General features: G+C 43.5%; 1 protein-coding gene across 1 annotated transcript in view; it reads right to left on the minus strand.

The window, feature by feature from the left end:
- Positions 1–16,199, minus strand: part of ube3b (ubiquitin protein ligase E3B) — a 52,318-nt gene extending 36,119 nt beyond the window's left edge. Inside the window, exons 1-7 of the mRNA XM_033043783.1 lie at positions 16,124–16,199; positions 13,870–14,038; positions 9,993–10,161; positions 7,456–7,576; positions 5,584–5,643; positions 2,585–2,689; positions 1,370–1,466 (exon numbers count right to left, since the gene is read on the minus strand). Of these exons, the coding sequence (XP_032899674.1) occupies positions 1,370–1,466; positions 2,585–2,689; positions 5,584–5,643; positions 7,456–7,576; positions 9,993–10,153 (544 nt within the window). The 5' untranslated portion in view covers positions 10,154–10,161; positions 13,870–14,038; positions 16,124–16,199. The remainder of the gene's footprint in view (positions 1–1,369; positions 1,467–2,584; positions 2,690–5,583; positions 5,644–7,455; positions 7,577–9,992; positions 10,162–13,869; positions 14,039–16,123) is intronic.
- Between the last annotated feature and the right edge of the window lie 24 nt (positions 16,200–16,223).

Raw genomic sequence — 16,223 nt, forward strand, 5'->3', positions numbered from 1 at the left:
GAACGGTAAATCCCATCATCTTTTTTTTTTAGACACACAGCATGGAAACAGACCCTTCGAGTCCACACCAACCAGCGATCGCCCGTGCAACAGCTCCATCTACACACTGGGGACGTTTTACAGAAGCCAATTAACCTACAGATCTTTGAAATGTGGGAGGAAACCGGAGCACCCAGGAGAAAATTCACGCGGTCACAGGGAGAACGTACAAACACCGTACGGACAGCACTGTAGTCAGGATTCAATCTCGGTCTCTGGCGCTGTAAGGCAGCAACTTATACCACCGTGTTACTGTGCCACCCTTGTGGAGTTTCTTTGAGACCCCGACCCAGGGTCCGATCGCCGGTGCGGAGGAGCTGAGATTCCCTCCCTCCCCCCCACCTGATGCAGAAGTTGACCGTTCCGATGTGGAAGGCTTGACCGCCGGCTACGGGAGTCAAGAACGGAAGGCTCGAGTCCTCCGACCGTGGGAGAACAAAGAAGGGAAGAGATTTAACTTTTTTTTGGTCTTCCATCACAGCGAGGAATGTGGAGGAGTCACTGTGGTGGATGTTCATGTTAAAATGCATTGTGTGCGTTCTGTTGCTTTTTATTTGTATGACTGACTTGGCAAATGAAATTCCTCGTATGTGTCAAAACATACTTGGCTAATAAAGTATTATTGCATTGTATTGTTACCCTGAGATACTGACACAAGCTCAATGGCCAATCCGTGCAGATGTAAGATCCAAGAGACAGAGCAAGAGCAGAAATACTGAACTTACTGAAAATTGTGGGAACTAATTACTTATAGTTACAGTTCAGTTTATTGTCACGTGTACCGAGGTACAGTGAAAAGCTTTTCGTTGCGTGCTATCCAGTCAAAAGAAAGACAATACATGATTACAATCGAGCGATTTACAGTGATATATGATAAGAGAATAAAGTTTAGTGCAAGATGAAGCCAGCAAAGTCCGATCAGTGATAGTCCGAGGGTCACCAATGAGATAGATAGTAGTTCAGGACCGCTCTCTGGTTGTGGTAGGATGGTTCAGCTTCCTTATAACAGCTGGGAAGCACCTGTCCCTGAATCTGGAGGTGTGCGCTTTCACACTTCTGTAACATTTGCCCGACGGGAGAGGGGAGAAGAGGGAGTGGCCGGGGGTGCGACTCACCCTTGATTATGCTGCTGGACTTGCCGAGGCAGCGTGAGGTGTAAATGGAGTCAATGGAAGGGAGGTTGGTTTGTGTGATGGGTCTGGGCTGCGTTCACAATTCGCTGCAACTTATAGCTCAAACATTCACAGTAAAGAATGCAGCAGATGGAAAATGATCTAACTATGGACAGCTTGTTTCAGGAGTGAACATGGCGGTGCCTCTTGCCACTTACCTTTCCCCTTCAGAATTTTCCAGTTTGAAGCATCGGTGAGTGTGATCAGCACCGTAAGATACAAGGTGATGAACTTGGCATCTTGCAGAATATCTGGCTGTTAAAAGAAAAATCATTTCCAAAAATGCCACAGAATTTCTAACTGTTGGAACTGAATTCCAAAGGACAGTGCTTCAACTGACTTCAATGAAAAAACAATTATTGTTTTATTGTGTTGACAATTATTTTAGCCACTGTTTCCATTCGCATTGGATGCAGAACAACAGCAGTCCATGATACGTCAATGCCTTAACTACAACGTTGCTCCTGAGAGTAGATTGCAATGGGTGCACAGTATGGACTGTGATCAAGAGGGACACCATTAAGAAGAGCAAGAGCATTTGGCTCAGTGGACCAGAGATTACCAAGAGAAAGAAGAGGAAATAGTCCTCATTGAATGTAGACAAAAGTGCTGGAGAAACTCAGCGGGTGCAGCACCATCTATGGAGCGAAGGAGATAGGCAACGTTTCGGGCCGAAACCCTTGGGTTTCGGCCCAAAACGTTGCCTATCTCCTTCGCTCCATAGACCCTTGGGTTTCGGCCCGAAACGTTGCCTATTTCCTTCGCTCCTTAGATGCTGCTGCACCCGCTGAGTTTCTCCAGCACTTTTGTCTACCTTCGATTTTCCCGCATCTGCAGTTCCTTCTTAAACTCATTGAATGTTCTTGGTTACAGAATGAAATCCTACCAGTTTTGTTTAGTTTGGTTTAGAGATACAGCGCAGAAACAGGCCCTTTGGCCCATCGGGTCTGCGCCGACCAGCGATTCCCGTACACTAGCACTATCCTACACGCCAGGGACAATTGTACTATTTTACCAAAGCCCATTAACCTAGAAACCTACACGTCTTTAAAGTGTGGGAAGAAACCGGAGCACTTGGGAGGAAATCCACGCAGCTCACGGGGAGAACGTACAAACTCTGTACAGACAGCGCCCGTAGTCAGGATCGATGTCGAATCTCTAACGTTGTAAGGTAACAACGTTACCACCGTGCCAGTGGGCCGCTCCTTATTTAAGCGGAGTAATTTAAAAAGCACACACAAGTGTGGGCAAGTTGGGCCGAAGGGCCCGTTTCCACACTGTATCACTCTAGGACTCTGAGACTCTAATTCCACATGCCCGCCCGCCCGCCCGCCCGTATAATTGGAGATATGAACTGGAAAGATTCACTTTACCTTCAGCCGCTTTAAAAATACACAGCAGATCCACAGTAGGTCTTTTACTTGTTTGATCCATAGCAGGGTGAGATCTTTGGAAAGTGCTATTGAGACATACCATACCTGTGAATAATCGAACAGTCACAAAATGTAACAGAGACACAAGCACACACTGGAATATTGTGCAAAAAACAAACTGCCGGGGCAACTCAACATCTGAGGAAGGAAATGAACAATGATTCAGGTCTGGATCCTTCTTCAAGATGGGAATAGAGGGGAGAGATAGATCGATAGAGATAGATAGATCGATAGAGATAGATCGATAGAGATAGATCGATAGAGATAGATCGATAGAGATAGATAGATAGTTAGAATAAAGGGGAGGTCATTTAAGACTGAGGTGAGAAAAAACTTTTTCACCCAGAGAGTTGTGAATTTGTGGAATTCCCTGCCACAGAGGGCAGTGGAGGCCAAGTCACTGGATGGATTTAAGAGAGAGTTAGATAGAGATCTAGGGGCTAGTGGAGTCAAGGGATATGGGGAGAAGGCAGGCACGGGTTATTGATAGAGGACGATCAGCCATGATCACAATGAATGGCGGTGCTGGCTCGAAGGGCTGAATGGCCTCCTCCTGCACCTATTTTCTATGTTTCTATGAGAGAGCTGTTTGAAAGATGTGAGGGGAAAAGGTAGGGCAACAGCTGACGAGTATTGAGTGGTAGAGGGGAGATAGTTGATAGAAAGATGTGAGGTGAAGGACTAGGACAAGTAATAGGTGGATCCAGTTCAAGAGGGGTTGATTGGCAACAGTCAGGTGAGGGGGAGAGGGTGGAGACAGCCCCAAAGGCTGGTGATGATAAGTGGACAACAAAACTCGACAGATAATTCACTCCTCACCCTCCTTGCTTATCAGATTCCACCCATCTCCACACTTTACCTACTCATCACCACGTATCTCCACCCTTTTCTTCCCCCACCTGATTCTTTTTCTTTTTCCTCCCCCCCAATGAGCGGGAATTTATTTAGCCAGATGTCGGTGAATCTGTGGAATTCATCGCCGCAGATGGCTGTGGAGGCCAAGCCGTCGGGTATTTTTATAATGGGGATTGATTGGTTCTTGCTTAGTAAGGGCGTCAGAGGCTACAGTGAGAAGGCAGCAGATTGGGGTTGAGGAAATAAAATAGATCAGCCATGGCAGAGTAGACTCGATGGGCTGATTGGCCTAATTCTGCTCCAATGTCTTATAATTCATAGTTCATAAGTGATAGAAGCAGAATTAGGCCTTCCGCCCATTGTCTACTCTGCCATTCAATCATGGCTGATCTATCTCTCCCTCCTAACCCCATTCTCCTGCCTTCTCCCCATAACCCCTGACAACCTTTCGGCCCTTCGAGCCAGCACCGCTTCCAGAACAAGGGGTCACAGTTTAAGGATAAGGGGGAAATCTTTTAGGACCGAGATGAGGAAAACATTTTTCACACAGAGAGTGATGAATCTCTGGAATTCTCTGCCACAGAAGGTAGTTGAGGCCGGTTCATTGGCTGTATTTAAGTGGGAGTTAGATGTGGCCCTTGTGGCTAAAGGGATCAGGGGGTTATGGAGAGAAGGCAGGTACAGGATACTGAGTTGGATGAATAGCCATGATCATATTGAATGGCGGTGCAGGCTCGAAGGGCCGAATGGCCTACTCTTGCACCTATTTTCTATGTTTCTATGTTTCTATAACCGTACTAATCAAGAATCTATCTACCTCTGCCTTAAAAATATCCATTGACCTGGCCTCCGCAGCCTGCTGTAGCAATGATTTCCACAGATTTACCACCCACTGACTAAAGAAATTCCTCCTCGTCTCCTTCCGAAAGGAACGTCCTTTAATTCTGAGGCCATGACCTCTGATCCTAGCAACTAACAATCAACTCTTCCTTACCTGCATCCATTTCTAACTTACCAGTTCTTGCCTCACCCCTTTCCCTCACCTCTTTTGACCAGCTGTTTCCCCTCTAGTCCAGTTTGAAAGAGGGGTGCCAAACCAAAATGGCCGCTGCCCATTTCCCCCTACAGGTGCTGCTTGACCCACTGAGTTCATCGAGCAGTTTGAATTTTGTTCTTAAAGTTTATTAGGTTTAAAAAAGACAAATATATTCCTGCCAGAACAATCCCACTTACAACCCGAGTGTCTTTGTTATGCACCTTATTGTTGGGATACACAATATTCTATAAACCTGAATAATATACTCCAGTGAATTAGACAAAAGTCCTACATTACATGCACCATTCAGGTACTATTCAATATTCCGGTAAATAGTCCTCTGTTTAGCTTTAGTGTGGTTTATTATTGTGTTGATTTAGTTTAGTTTACTTTAGTTTTGATGTACAGCACGGAAATAGGCCATTCGATCCACCGCACTGCGATCCCTGCACATTAACACTATCCTACACATACCAGGGACAATTGAAACTTACACCAAGCCAATTAACCTGCAAACCTGTGCAGCACGGAAACAACCCTTCGGGCCACAGGATCCGCGCCGACCAGCGATCCCCGCACATTAACACTATCCTACGCATAAGGGACAATATTTACATTTACCGAGCCAATGTACCTACAAACCTGTACGTCTTTGGAGTGTGGGAGGAAACCGAGGATCTCAGAGGTCACGGGGACAATGTACAAACTGCACCCGTGGTCGGGATCGAACCCGGGTCTCTGACGCTGCAAGCGCTGTAAGGTAACAACTTTACCATTGCACCACCAGGTACAGCGAAAAGCTTTTTGTTGCATGCTATCCAGTCAAAGAAAAGACTATACATTACAATCAAGCTGTCTACAGTGTAGAGATACAGCATAAAGAGTATAATATTTAGTGCAAGATATTACTGTAATTTTGGAAATCAGTGTAATTTAGTGTAAATTAGTGTATTAGTCGGTGTTTTCCCTCAATATTTTTAAACCATTAAAACTGCGTAGAATGGGTAATACTTAACAGATTGGAAAACCAACACTGGAGCTCACTGACCTTGGGTTCATTCTCCACTTCCATGCTATTCAGGACACAGTTGCACAGCTTCTGAAGTCTCTGGAAAGGAGTAACAAGTCATTATAGAAATAAAAATGCTGGAGAGACTCAGCGGGTGCGGCAGCATCTATGGAGCGAAGGAAATAGGCAACGTTTCCGTCCGAAACCCTTCTTTCTGCCCGAAACGTTGCCCATTTCCTTCGCTCCACAGATGCTGCCGCACCCGCTGAGTTTCTCCAGCATTTTTGCCTACCTTCGATTTTCCAGCATCTGCAGTTCCTTCTTGAACATTATAGAAATAAACTAAGGAGAAGAGATAGAGAGTATGCGCATGACAGAGATAATAACGGGCAAACAAAGTTCTCGATTTCCACAAACTCCGTACAAGCAGCACCCGTAGTCAGGATCAAACTCGGGTCTCTGGCGCTGCAAGGCAGCAACTCTTCTGCTGCGCCACTGTGCTGCCCTGAAAGTCTTAAATTATTTATTTATTTATTTTTAAACGGCAATCCAGTAAATTCAGGATCTATGTTACCAAAACTAAATTTTAATTAAAAAATAAATATAAATTAAGACATTCCTGTTTACTTAATAACTGAACCCTGCCATGGTGGGATTTAGCATCTAGTTTCCAGATTGTTAATCCTGGCTGATTTGGATCTATTAATTTAACCACTCGACCACCATTCGTTACATTTAGTGATAGTGCCGAAGACCTATACAACAGCAACGTTTTAATATAGAATCAAAGGAATCAGATTTTCATAATTTAATGCAACACCAGCCAAACTAACCAAAATAAATTCAGTATTTCATAATGTTGTCCATGTCTTCTCTCAACTATTAATTTCAAGAGCTTTTTATTTTATTTGAGAATTCTGCTCGCAATAGGAGAAAAGTTGATCGGGGGAAATGAAAACTCTCAGACACTTTGGGCTGAAGAGCAGGCCTTTTTCTTCAATAGACACAAAATCCTGGAGTAACTCAGCAGGTCAGGCAGCATCTCTGGAAAAAAGGAACAGGCACCTGTTTTGGGTCGGAACCCTTCCTCGGACTGAAAGATAGAGGCGGGGGTCTGAGGAAGGGATTTCGACCCGAAACGTCTCGTTCCTTTTCTCCAGAGATGCTGCCTGACCCACGGAGTTACTCCAGCATTTTGGGTCCATCTTCAGTATAAACAAGCATCCGCAGTTCCTTCTTACACAAGCCCTTTTCGCATCTGCCCCAATGATATGCCTGACTTTCAAACACAAAACTGCACCCCTTGTAGGAGTGGCATAATATTTTTACTAATTCACACCATCCATTCACAAAGTTGGATGCAAACCTATGCCCAGACTGCTCTTCTTCACAAAAAGATGGACACAAAGTGCTGGAGTAACTAAGCAGGTGAGGCAGCATATCTGGAGAGAAGGAATGGGCGACGTTTTGGGTCAGACTGAGAGTCAGGGGAGAGGGAGAGCAGAGATATGCTAGGGTAAGGTGTGAAACAGACAGATCAAAGCAGAAGATGCCCAAGGAAATGTAGAATGGTACATTGTTAGAGGCGGGGAAGGTGACAACGAGGCATACAATCAGTAAAATATCAGTAAAATTAACCAGGAGGACAGTGAAACTAGTCGGAGAACTCGGGTGGGGGAGGGACAGAGAGAGGGATAAAGTTCTTCACAAACTTCAGATTAATTTTAATGAAAGAACTTTAAATGAAATGGACATGTTGCGTGTGAAGTTCCCCACCTCAATCTCCAGATTAAACCCTGCCCTCATTACAGACTCTCACTGTAACATTCTGCAAAGAAGTGAACGACTCCAGTTACTTAGCCATCCTCACCTATGGCTATAGATTTGACAGTTAGCAGCCTGTAGAGTTACCTCTTTATCTTCTTTGACATTAAACACAAAGAGCAATTTCCTTGCGATTTTGAACACAACGAGCGCACTTCTCTTTGAAGAATTAGATTCACTGACGTCAAAAAAATCATCGATTTCATGTCTGTAAAGGAAACATTGCCTCATTAATCAACATTGATGACATTTCAAAAAAGAAACTACAAAGTGACTTCAAAATTTTTTTCTTTCTTTTTTAAATGCCTGGATGAAAAGACCAAAGTCCACACAAAGCAGAGAAATGAGGTATGTCAAGATAGTGATCGTAAAAAGTTAAAGAGCATGGCGGCAACAACATCAAAATAGCTTCACCGTACCAGACGTTATCTATAAAACTTCGCTAGGTTGCATTTGGAGTATTGAGTGCATATCTGGTCACTTCAGTACGGGAAAGACAAGGAGGCTTTGGCAAGGGGCGCAGAAAGAGTTTACCAGGATGCTGCCTGGTTTCGAGGGTATTAACTATAAGGAGAGGTTGGATAAACTTGGATTGTTTTCTCTGTAACGCCAGAGGCTGAGAAAAGACCCGAATGAAATATAGAAAATTATTAGAGGGATACGATGGCGTGGCAGTGATCGCTGCCTTACAGCGCCGGAGACCCAGGTTCGATCCCAACTATGGGTGCTGTCTGTACGGAGTTTGTACATTCTCCCCGTGACCACATGGGTTTTCACCGAGATCTTCCGTTTCCTCCCACACTCTAAAGACGTGCAGATATGTAGGTTGATCGGCTTGGTGTATGTGTGAATTGTCCCCAGTGTGTGTAGGATAGTGTTTAATGTGCGGGGATCGCTGGTCGGTGCGGACTAGGCGGGCCGAAGGGCCTGTTTCCGTGCTGTATCTCTAAACTAAACTAAAAATAAGGCGGACAGTCAGAACCTTTTCCCATGGGTGGAAACGTCAACTACTAGTGAGCATAGCGATACGGTCAGAGGGAGAGACTTTAAAGGAGACGTGCAGGGTAAGTTTTTGTTTTATATATAGGAAGCAATAGGTAACTGGAACGTGTTGCCAAGGGTGATGGTGGATACAGATATGAAAGTGGTATTAAGAAGCTATTAGATAGATATGCGAAAATGCCAGTCTTTGCACTGGGCCCATCTCTCTTTTCCAGCTTCCCTTTCTCCCCCTTCCGCTCCCCATCCCACGACAATCAGTCTGAATAAGGGTCCCAGCCCAAAACGTCACCTATCCATTCCCTTCACAGATGCTGCCTGACCTGCTGAGCTCCTCCAGTGCATTGTGTTTTGATAAGGGAATAGTGTTCCTTTGTTGAATGGTCTTAGACTGTGTGGAAGTTACAGTTATCAGTTCATCTGATGCATTCTGGACTTTGGTGGTGCCAGAGGAGTAGATTTTCTGGATTATCCAGCGTTATTTTATCAATTCCAAATCATCTCAAATTTAAAAAAAAAAAAGTTACACAGTAACTCCGATGAACTTGATGAATTTCAAGGGAAACAGAACCAGTAATTTTCAAGGGAGGACAAGAACCTGGGGCCCCAACTAGTGGTCGCTTAGATGGGAGAAGGTCGAGGAGAAAGTGTAAAGATCGTCTCGTGAACCAGCTGCTGAACGACTGGGATTTTCAAATGGATTAGAGGTTGTTGGGGTGTCACGGTGGGATTTTTTTTTAAATATAAGATCTTCGTCAATTTTGATTTTTACCAGGAGTTTGTTTTTCTCATAATAATAATAATAATAAATTTTATTTAATGGGCGCCTTTCATACATCTCAAGGACACCTTACATAGTAATCGGAATAAAAACATATAATCTGAATAAAACAAGTAATTAAAGACATCACAGTGACACAAATTAAAAACAGAATTCAATCCAAAAACAGAAAATCAAAAACACAGTGTGAAAAGAGAGCAGCGGCACAATTATTCGTTATTGATTTATTTTTTGCACAATGTTCTTTTTAATTTAAATAACAGAATGCCGCAGTGAAAATTTTTTTTTAATTGTTTAAAAAAAGTTTGACACAAAGTGCTGGAGAATCTCATGGCAAGAATGAATTAGCGACGTTTCAGGTCAAGACCTTTTAAAAGGCCTGTCCTACTGTACGAGATAATTCAAGAGTTCTCCCGAGTTTCCCCTGATTCGAACTCGGAGAATTACGGTAATAGCCGCTCGTAGGTACTCGGGGCTCTCGTGGACATTCTTCAACATGTTGAAAAATCTTCACGAGTCTTCACGAGCTTTCCCCGTTTCCCGAGTACCTGCCGTTAGCATTACGAGCCTCTAAGAGACGTCCCGAGCTCCGACGTACCCGCTACGTACATTCTACATGCTTTCCGCGAGTTCGATTTTTTTAAAAACTCGAGAGAGCTTTTTAATTACCTCGTACAGTGGGACAGGACCTTAAGGGTCTCGACCCAAAACATCGCCAATTCCTTCTCGCCATAGATGCTGCCTCACCCGCTGAGTTTCTCCAGCATTTTGTGTCCGAAGGTAGACACAACATTTTGCCAGCCTGCCGTTCTTTCTTAAACACTTATATATCTTTTAAACCGACCTGATTGTTCTCAGCAGCCGACACCTGCAGAGGTACCTCCTGACCAGCGCTTGGATCACAATCGTTGCACGCTCACGTTCCTTCTGCCCTTTTCTCTCCTCCCGAGCAGTCCGGGCCATGTCCAGGAACTCGGTCTTGGAGGTTTGTATCATGCTAAACATTCTTGCTCCTGCACACAAGGTAACAGGAGAAATTACTGTTTTAATAAAAAACTTTGTTATCTTCTTTCAGTTCTGTGGCAAGTAGCAACGCAAACTCAAGGCCAAGATTATTATCAATCCAAGATCACACGGTAACATTGACTGTCTCCTGAATGCATGCCCAAACTAGTTTCCATGTAAATCCTGTCTATTCTTGGTGGGAGAAACAGTGTGGTTTAATAATACTATTGTAACTATAGATTGGTTATTGCATGTGGTGTAGCATCATTAACCTCACCTTACTGTACACTTTATATTAACACCCATTTCCTACATTAAGTAGTCTTGGAAGCGGTAGTGATGAACTAAAAACCTGCTGTACTGCTCCACTATATGTTATGATTAAAGATGATTTAAACTTCAGACCTGTGTTCAGTAAATCATTTACAGTAACTATAATACGGCAGAAAACCTAAACCTACACATTTTTCAAAAAGTATTGTAAAACCATACTGTTTCTCTCACCAAAAATACCCAGGAGCTAGATGTACTTTCTCCTGAACTGATTCCCCCCCACAAGTAGCACATAAATTAAGAACTACAGAAATGTGTGATCTACATATTACTGCAGCAAGATCCATCCCAGTTCAAGTGGATTTAGCAGTAGGTTTCCCCTTCTGTCCAAATGCTTTGCCTAACTCTTACAGACAACACCTCGGCCAGAAAGCTGAACTGAACTTATTTAGTGACGGCACAGAGGTGCAGCAGTAGAGTTGCTGCCATACAGCGCCAGAGACCCGGGTTCAATCCTGACCAATGAGCTCTGTCTGTGCAGAGTTTGCACGTTCTCATTGTGACCGCGTGGGTTTTCTCCGGGTGCTCCAGTTTCCTCCCACATTCCAAAGACGTGCAGGTTTGTAAGTTAATTGGCTTCTGTAAATGTGGTTGCTCTTTTAAGTTTTTTTTTTAAAACTCTCCCGAGTTTAAAAAAAAATCAAACTCGTGGTAAGCACGTAGAATGTACGTAGCGGGTACGTCGGAGCTCGGGACATCTCTTAGAGGCTCGTAACTGATCTATAAGATAGAACTAGTGTACGGGGATCGCTGGTCGGTATAGACTCGATGGACCTGTTTCCATGCTGTATCTCTAATAAATGTTTAAAGTCTTATCCCCATTTGTGGGAAACGTCTGTTGATATTCAACCTTATATGGACCTGTTAGTGATGCAAAAATCCCAGCGTTTCACACCAATGTTACAGCAGCTTACTATTAGGCGAGGCTCAGCAGCAATCTGCCTGGTCCACTTTACATTACATTATTTGCACAAGAATAAAAAAATGTGGGTACTAAAAATCTGATACTAAGGAAGACAGAACCAATCTCCCAGATGTACAGTGCCCTCCATAATGTTTGGGACAAAGACCCATCATTTATCACAATTTGAGATTTGTGATAGAAAATATTACATGCAGTTAAAGTGCACATTGTCAGAATTTAATAAAGGCCATTTTTATACATTTTGGTTTCACCATGTAGAAATTACAGCAGTGTTTATTCATTTCAGGGCACTATAATGTTTGGGACACATGGCTTCGCAGGCCTTTGTAATTGCTCAGGTGTGTTTAAATGCCTCCTTAATGCAGGCATAAGAGAACTCTCAGCACCCAGTCTTTCCTCCAGTCTTTCCATCACCTTTGGAAACTTTTTTTGCTGTTTACCTGTCTGACAGATCAGAAACACTCTTCAAGAGTAAGGTGTGGATTTGTCAATGACCACTGTCCGCAGAAGACTTCATGAACAGAAATACACAGGCTGCACTGCACGGTGCATACCACTGGTTAGCTGCAAAAATAGGATGGCCAGGTTACAGTTTGCCAAGAAGTACTTAAAAGAGCAACCACAGTTCTGGAAAAAAAAGGTCTTGTGGACAGATGAGACGAAGATTAACTTATATCAGAGTGATGGCAATGGCAAAGTATGGAGGAGAGAAGGAACTGCCCAAGATCCAAAGCATACCACCTCATCTGTGAAACATGGTGGTGGGGGTGTTATGGCCTGGACATGTATGGCTGCTGAAGGTACTGTCTCACTGATCTTCATTGATGATACAACTGCTGATGGTAGTAGCATAATGAATTCTGAAGTGTATAGACACATCCTATCTGCTCAAGTTCAAACAAATGCCTCAAAACTCATTGGCCGGCGGTTCATTCTACAGCAAGACAATGATCCCAAACATACTGCTAAAGCACCAAAGGAGTTTCTCAAAGCTAAAAAATGGTCAATTCTTGAGTGGTCAAGTTAATCACTCGATCTGAACCCAATTGAGCATGCCTATTATATGCTGAAGGGAAAACTGAAGGGGACTAGCCCCCTAAACAAGCATAAGCTAAAGATGGCTGCAATACAGGCCTGGCAGAGCATCACCAGAGAAGACACCCAGCGACTGGTGATGTCCATGAATCGCAGACTTCAAGCAGTCATTGCATGCAAAGGATATGCAACAAAATACTAAACATGACCAATTTCATTTACATGACATTGCTGTGTCCCAAACATTATGGTGCCCTGAAATGGGGAGGACTATGTATAAACACTGCTGTCATTTCTACATGGTGAAACCAAAATGGATAAAAATGGCCTTTATTAAAATCTGACAATGTGTACTTTAACCACGTGATTTTTTCTATTACAAATCTCAAATTGTGGAGTACAGAGGCAAATAAATAAATGATGGGTCTTTGTCCCAAACATTATGGAGGGCACTGTATGTCCTCTGGTCCTCGATTCACTGACTCTAGACAAGAGACTTTGTGAGTCTACACGATCTATTCCTCTCATGTTTTTATACAACTCTATAAAGATCACCCCTCATCCTCCTGCGCTCCAAGGAATAAAATCCCAACCTCCTTAACCTCTCCCTAAAGCTCAGACGCTCGTGTCCTGGCAACATCATCATAAATCTTCTCTGTGCCCTTTGCTGCTTGACAACATCTTTCCTATAACACGGTGCCCAGAACTGAACACGATATTCTAAATGCGGTCTCACCAACTGCAACATGACCTCCCAACTTGTATTCAATACTCTGACTGAGGAATTGAGGAATTGTTTCACCCGACGCCAGTGTTCCATCTTCACGGCAAGAGGGCCCTGAAAATCATCGGACTGGCTGCAAGGCCACAAATGGGCCCCGACCTCGGGTGTTTCAGAGGAAGAGGACTTAACTTTCTGTTGCCTTTCCCCACAGTGGACATTTTTGATTCTGTTGTGGGGGGATGTTTGTGTTGAACTCTATAATGTGTTGTGTCCATTTTCTTTCTTTCTTTATTTTTAACCTTTTTCTATGGTTTGTATGTAAATTTATTATTTAATTTATGTAAAGCACTTTGGTGTCAATGCAAGTTGACTTAAAATGTGCTATATAAATAAAGCAATAATAATAATAAAGGCCAATGTGCCAAACGCCTTTTTGACCACCTTATCTACCTGCGACTCGACCTCGAAAGGAACCATGCACCTGCACTCCTAGATCCTTCTGCTCTACAACACTCCCCAGAGGCCTACCATTCATTGTGTAGGTCCTGCCCATGTTAGACTTCCCAAACTGCCACACCGCACATTTCTCTGTATTTAACACGCGACAATAAACCAACTTAAACTAAATGTTGATAACTTAATAAGCAGTGTGGGCGGCAGGGTAGAGAAAAAGACCACATTGAAATAGATTCTGCTCACCTTAAAAAATGAAAGCCTTTGCCACAAGGATAGTTTTTTCTCAGCGTAGCTTTACATCTGAAACAATGGCCTTGTCACAGTTTGTAACTCAAATCGTCCACTGCATGACTGGTTATTTGGACACCGAAAACAGATTTAAGCCAATCTGCCTCATGGTTTTTCTGAAATTCTAGTGACGATACAATTTACAAAAGTTAAAGGAAATTTTTTCAAATAATTTCCTGACTTCCACATGAACTATAACGTAATAAAAAATTTCACAGGTTATTTTGGCAGTTGCTGTTACGTTGTTCCAAATATCAGGCTTTCATCATTAAGTTCTCATTAATTCTAAATTTTCCTTGATCTGCATTCCCTTTGTCCTGTTTTCACACCTTACATTTCCTTATCTATGCATCTCCCTCTCCCCGACATCAGTCTGAAGAAGGGTCTCAACCTGAAACGTCACCCATTCCTTCTCTCCAGCATGCCTGTCCCGCTGAGTTACTCCAGCATCTCGTGTCTGTCTTCGGTTTAAATCAGCATCTGCAGTTCCTTCCTACCCATTAAGTTGTATCTTGATGCAAGTATTTAATTAAAACATGCTCTCAAATTTGCAACTTCCCCATTCTTCAGTCTATGTTCCCACTCTCTAACTGCTCCGATTCACACACTCTCCAGATATAACCTTGTTTGCAATTGATCTCCATGGTCACCCTACCCAAGATAACATACCCGCCTGGACACAAAATGTTGGAGGAACTCAGCGGGTAAAGCAGCATCTCTGGAGAAAAGGAATAGTAACGTTTTGCGTCGATACTGAAGAAGGATCAGACCCAAGTGGTCTGAAGAAGGGTATCTACCCGTAAGGTCAACTATCCCTATTCTCAGGAGATGCTGCCTGATCTGCTGAATTGCTCCAGCATTTTGTCTCTATCATCGGTGTAAACCGGCATCTGCACTTCCTTCCTACACATAATAAATCCTTCTTGCAGTTTAACACACTCTTTTTGTCTCCCTCCCAGTTCTGACCAAGGATCTCGCCCTCTTCTCCTCTCCCATCGGGCGAAAGGTACAGAAGTGTGAAAACGCACACATCCAGATTCTGAGACAGTTTCTTCCCAGCTGTTATCAGGCAACTGAACCATCCTACCACAACCAGAGAGCGGACCTGAACTACTATCTACCTCATTGGTGACCCTCGGACTATCCTAGATCGGACTTTGCTGGCTTTACCTTGCGCAAAACGTTATTCCCTTAACCTGTACACTGTAAACGGCTCGATTTACAATCAGGTATTGTCTTTCCACTGACTGGAAAGCACGCAACAAAAGCTTTTCACTGTACCTCGGTACACGTGACAATAAACTTAATCGAGCTCACACTCCACAAGCCATACTCACATGAATCCCCAATCACTCATACAATCCACATTCCACTCACAGAATCCACACTCACTCACACAATCACTCACTCCACAATCCATACTCACAGAATCCACACTCACTCACACAATCACTCAGTCCACAATCCATACTCACATAATCCACACTCACTCACACAATCTATACTCACAGAATCCACACTCACTCACACAATCCACACTCACAGAATCCACTCACTCACACAATCACTCACTCCACAACCTATACTCACAGAATCCACACTCACTCACACAATCTATACTCACAGAATCCACACTCACTCACACAATCTATACTCACAGAATCCACACTCACTCACACAATCTATACTCACAGAATCCACACTCACTCACACAATCACTCACTCCACAATGCATACTCACAGAATCCACTCACTCACAGTCACTCACTCCACAATGCATATTCACAGAATCTACACTCACTCACACAATCACTCTCCACAATGCATACTCACAGAATCCACTCTCACACAGTCACTCACTCCACAATCCATACTCACAGAATCCACACTCACTCACACAATCTATACTCACAGAATCCACACTCACTCACACAATCTATACTCACAGAATCCCCACTCATTCACACAATCTATGTTCACACTCCACACATATACATACACACGCATATATAATATATATAATATATATAGAGAGAGGTAGACACAAAATGCTGGAGTAACTAAGCGGCTGAGGCAGCATCTATGGAGAGAAGGAAGGAATATATAATCCAATATATATATATAATTGTCCATATTACCATCAGTAATGACGATGTGGCGCTAGGTGTAGAGAGCTGGGCCCGACTAAGGGCTGGGTCTATACTTGTACCTTTGTGTCTCACACCACAACACAACACAACTCCATCCAGACCAGTCCCTTCCCCGGCTACCGCTTCCGGGTCAGGATGACGCCGGGGGTCACGCAGCCG

The sequence above is a fragment of the Amblyraja radiata genome, chromosome 25 (assembly GCF_010909765.2).
Source record: "Amblyraja radiata isolate CabotCenter1 chromosome 25, sAmbRad1.1.pri, whole genome shotgun sequence".
In the NCBI taxonomy this organism is placed as follows: domain Eukaryota; kingdom Metazoa; phylum Chordata; class Chondrichthyes; order Rajiformes; family Rajidae; genus Amblyraja; species Amblyraja radiata.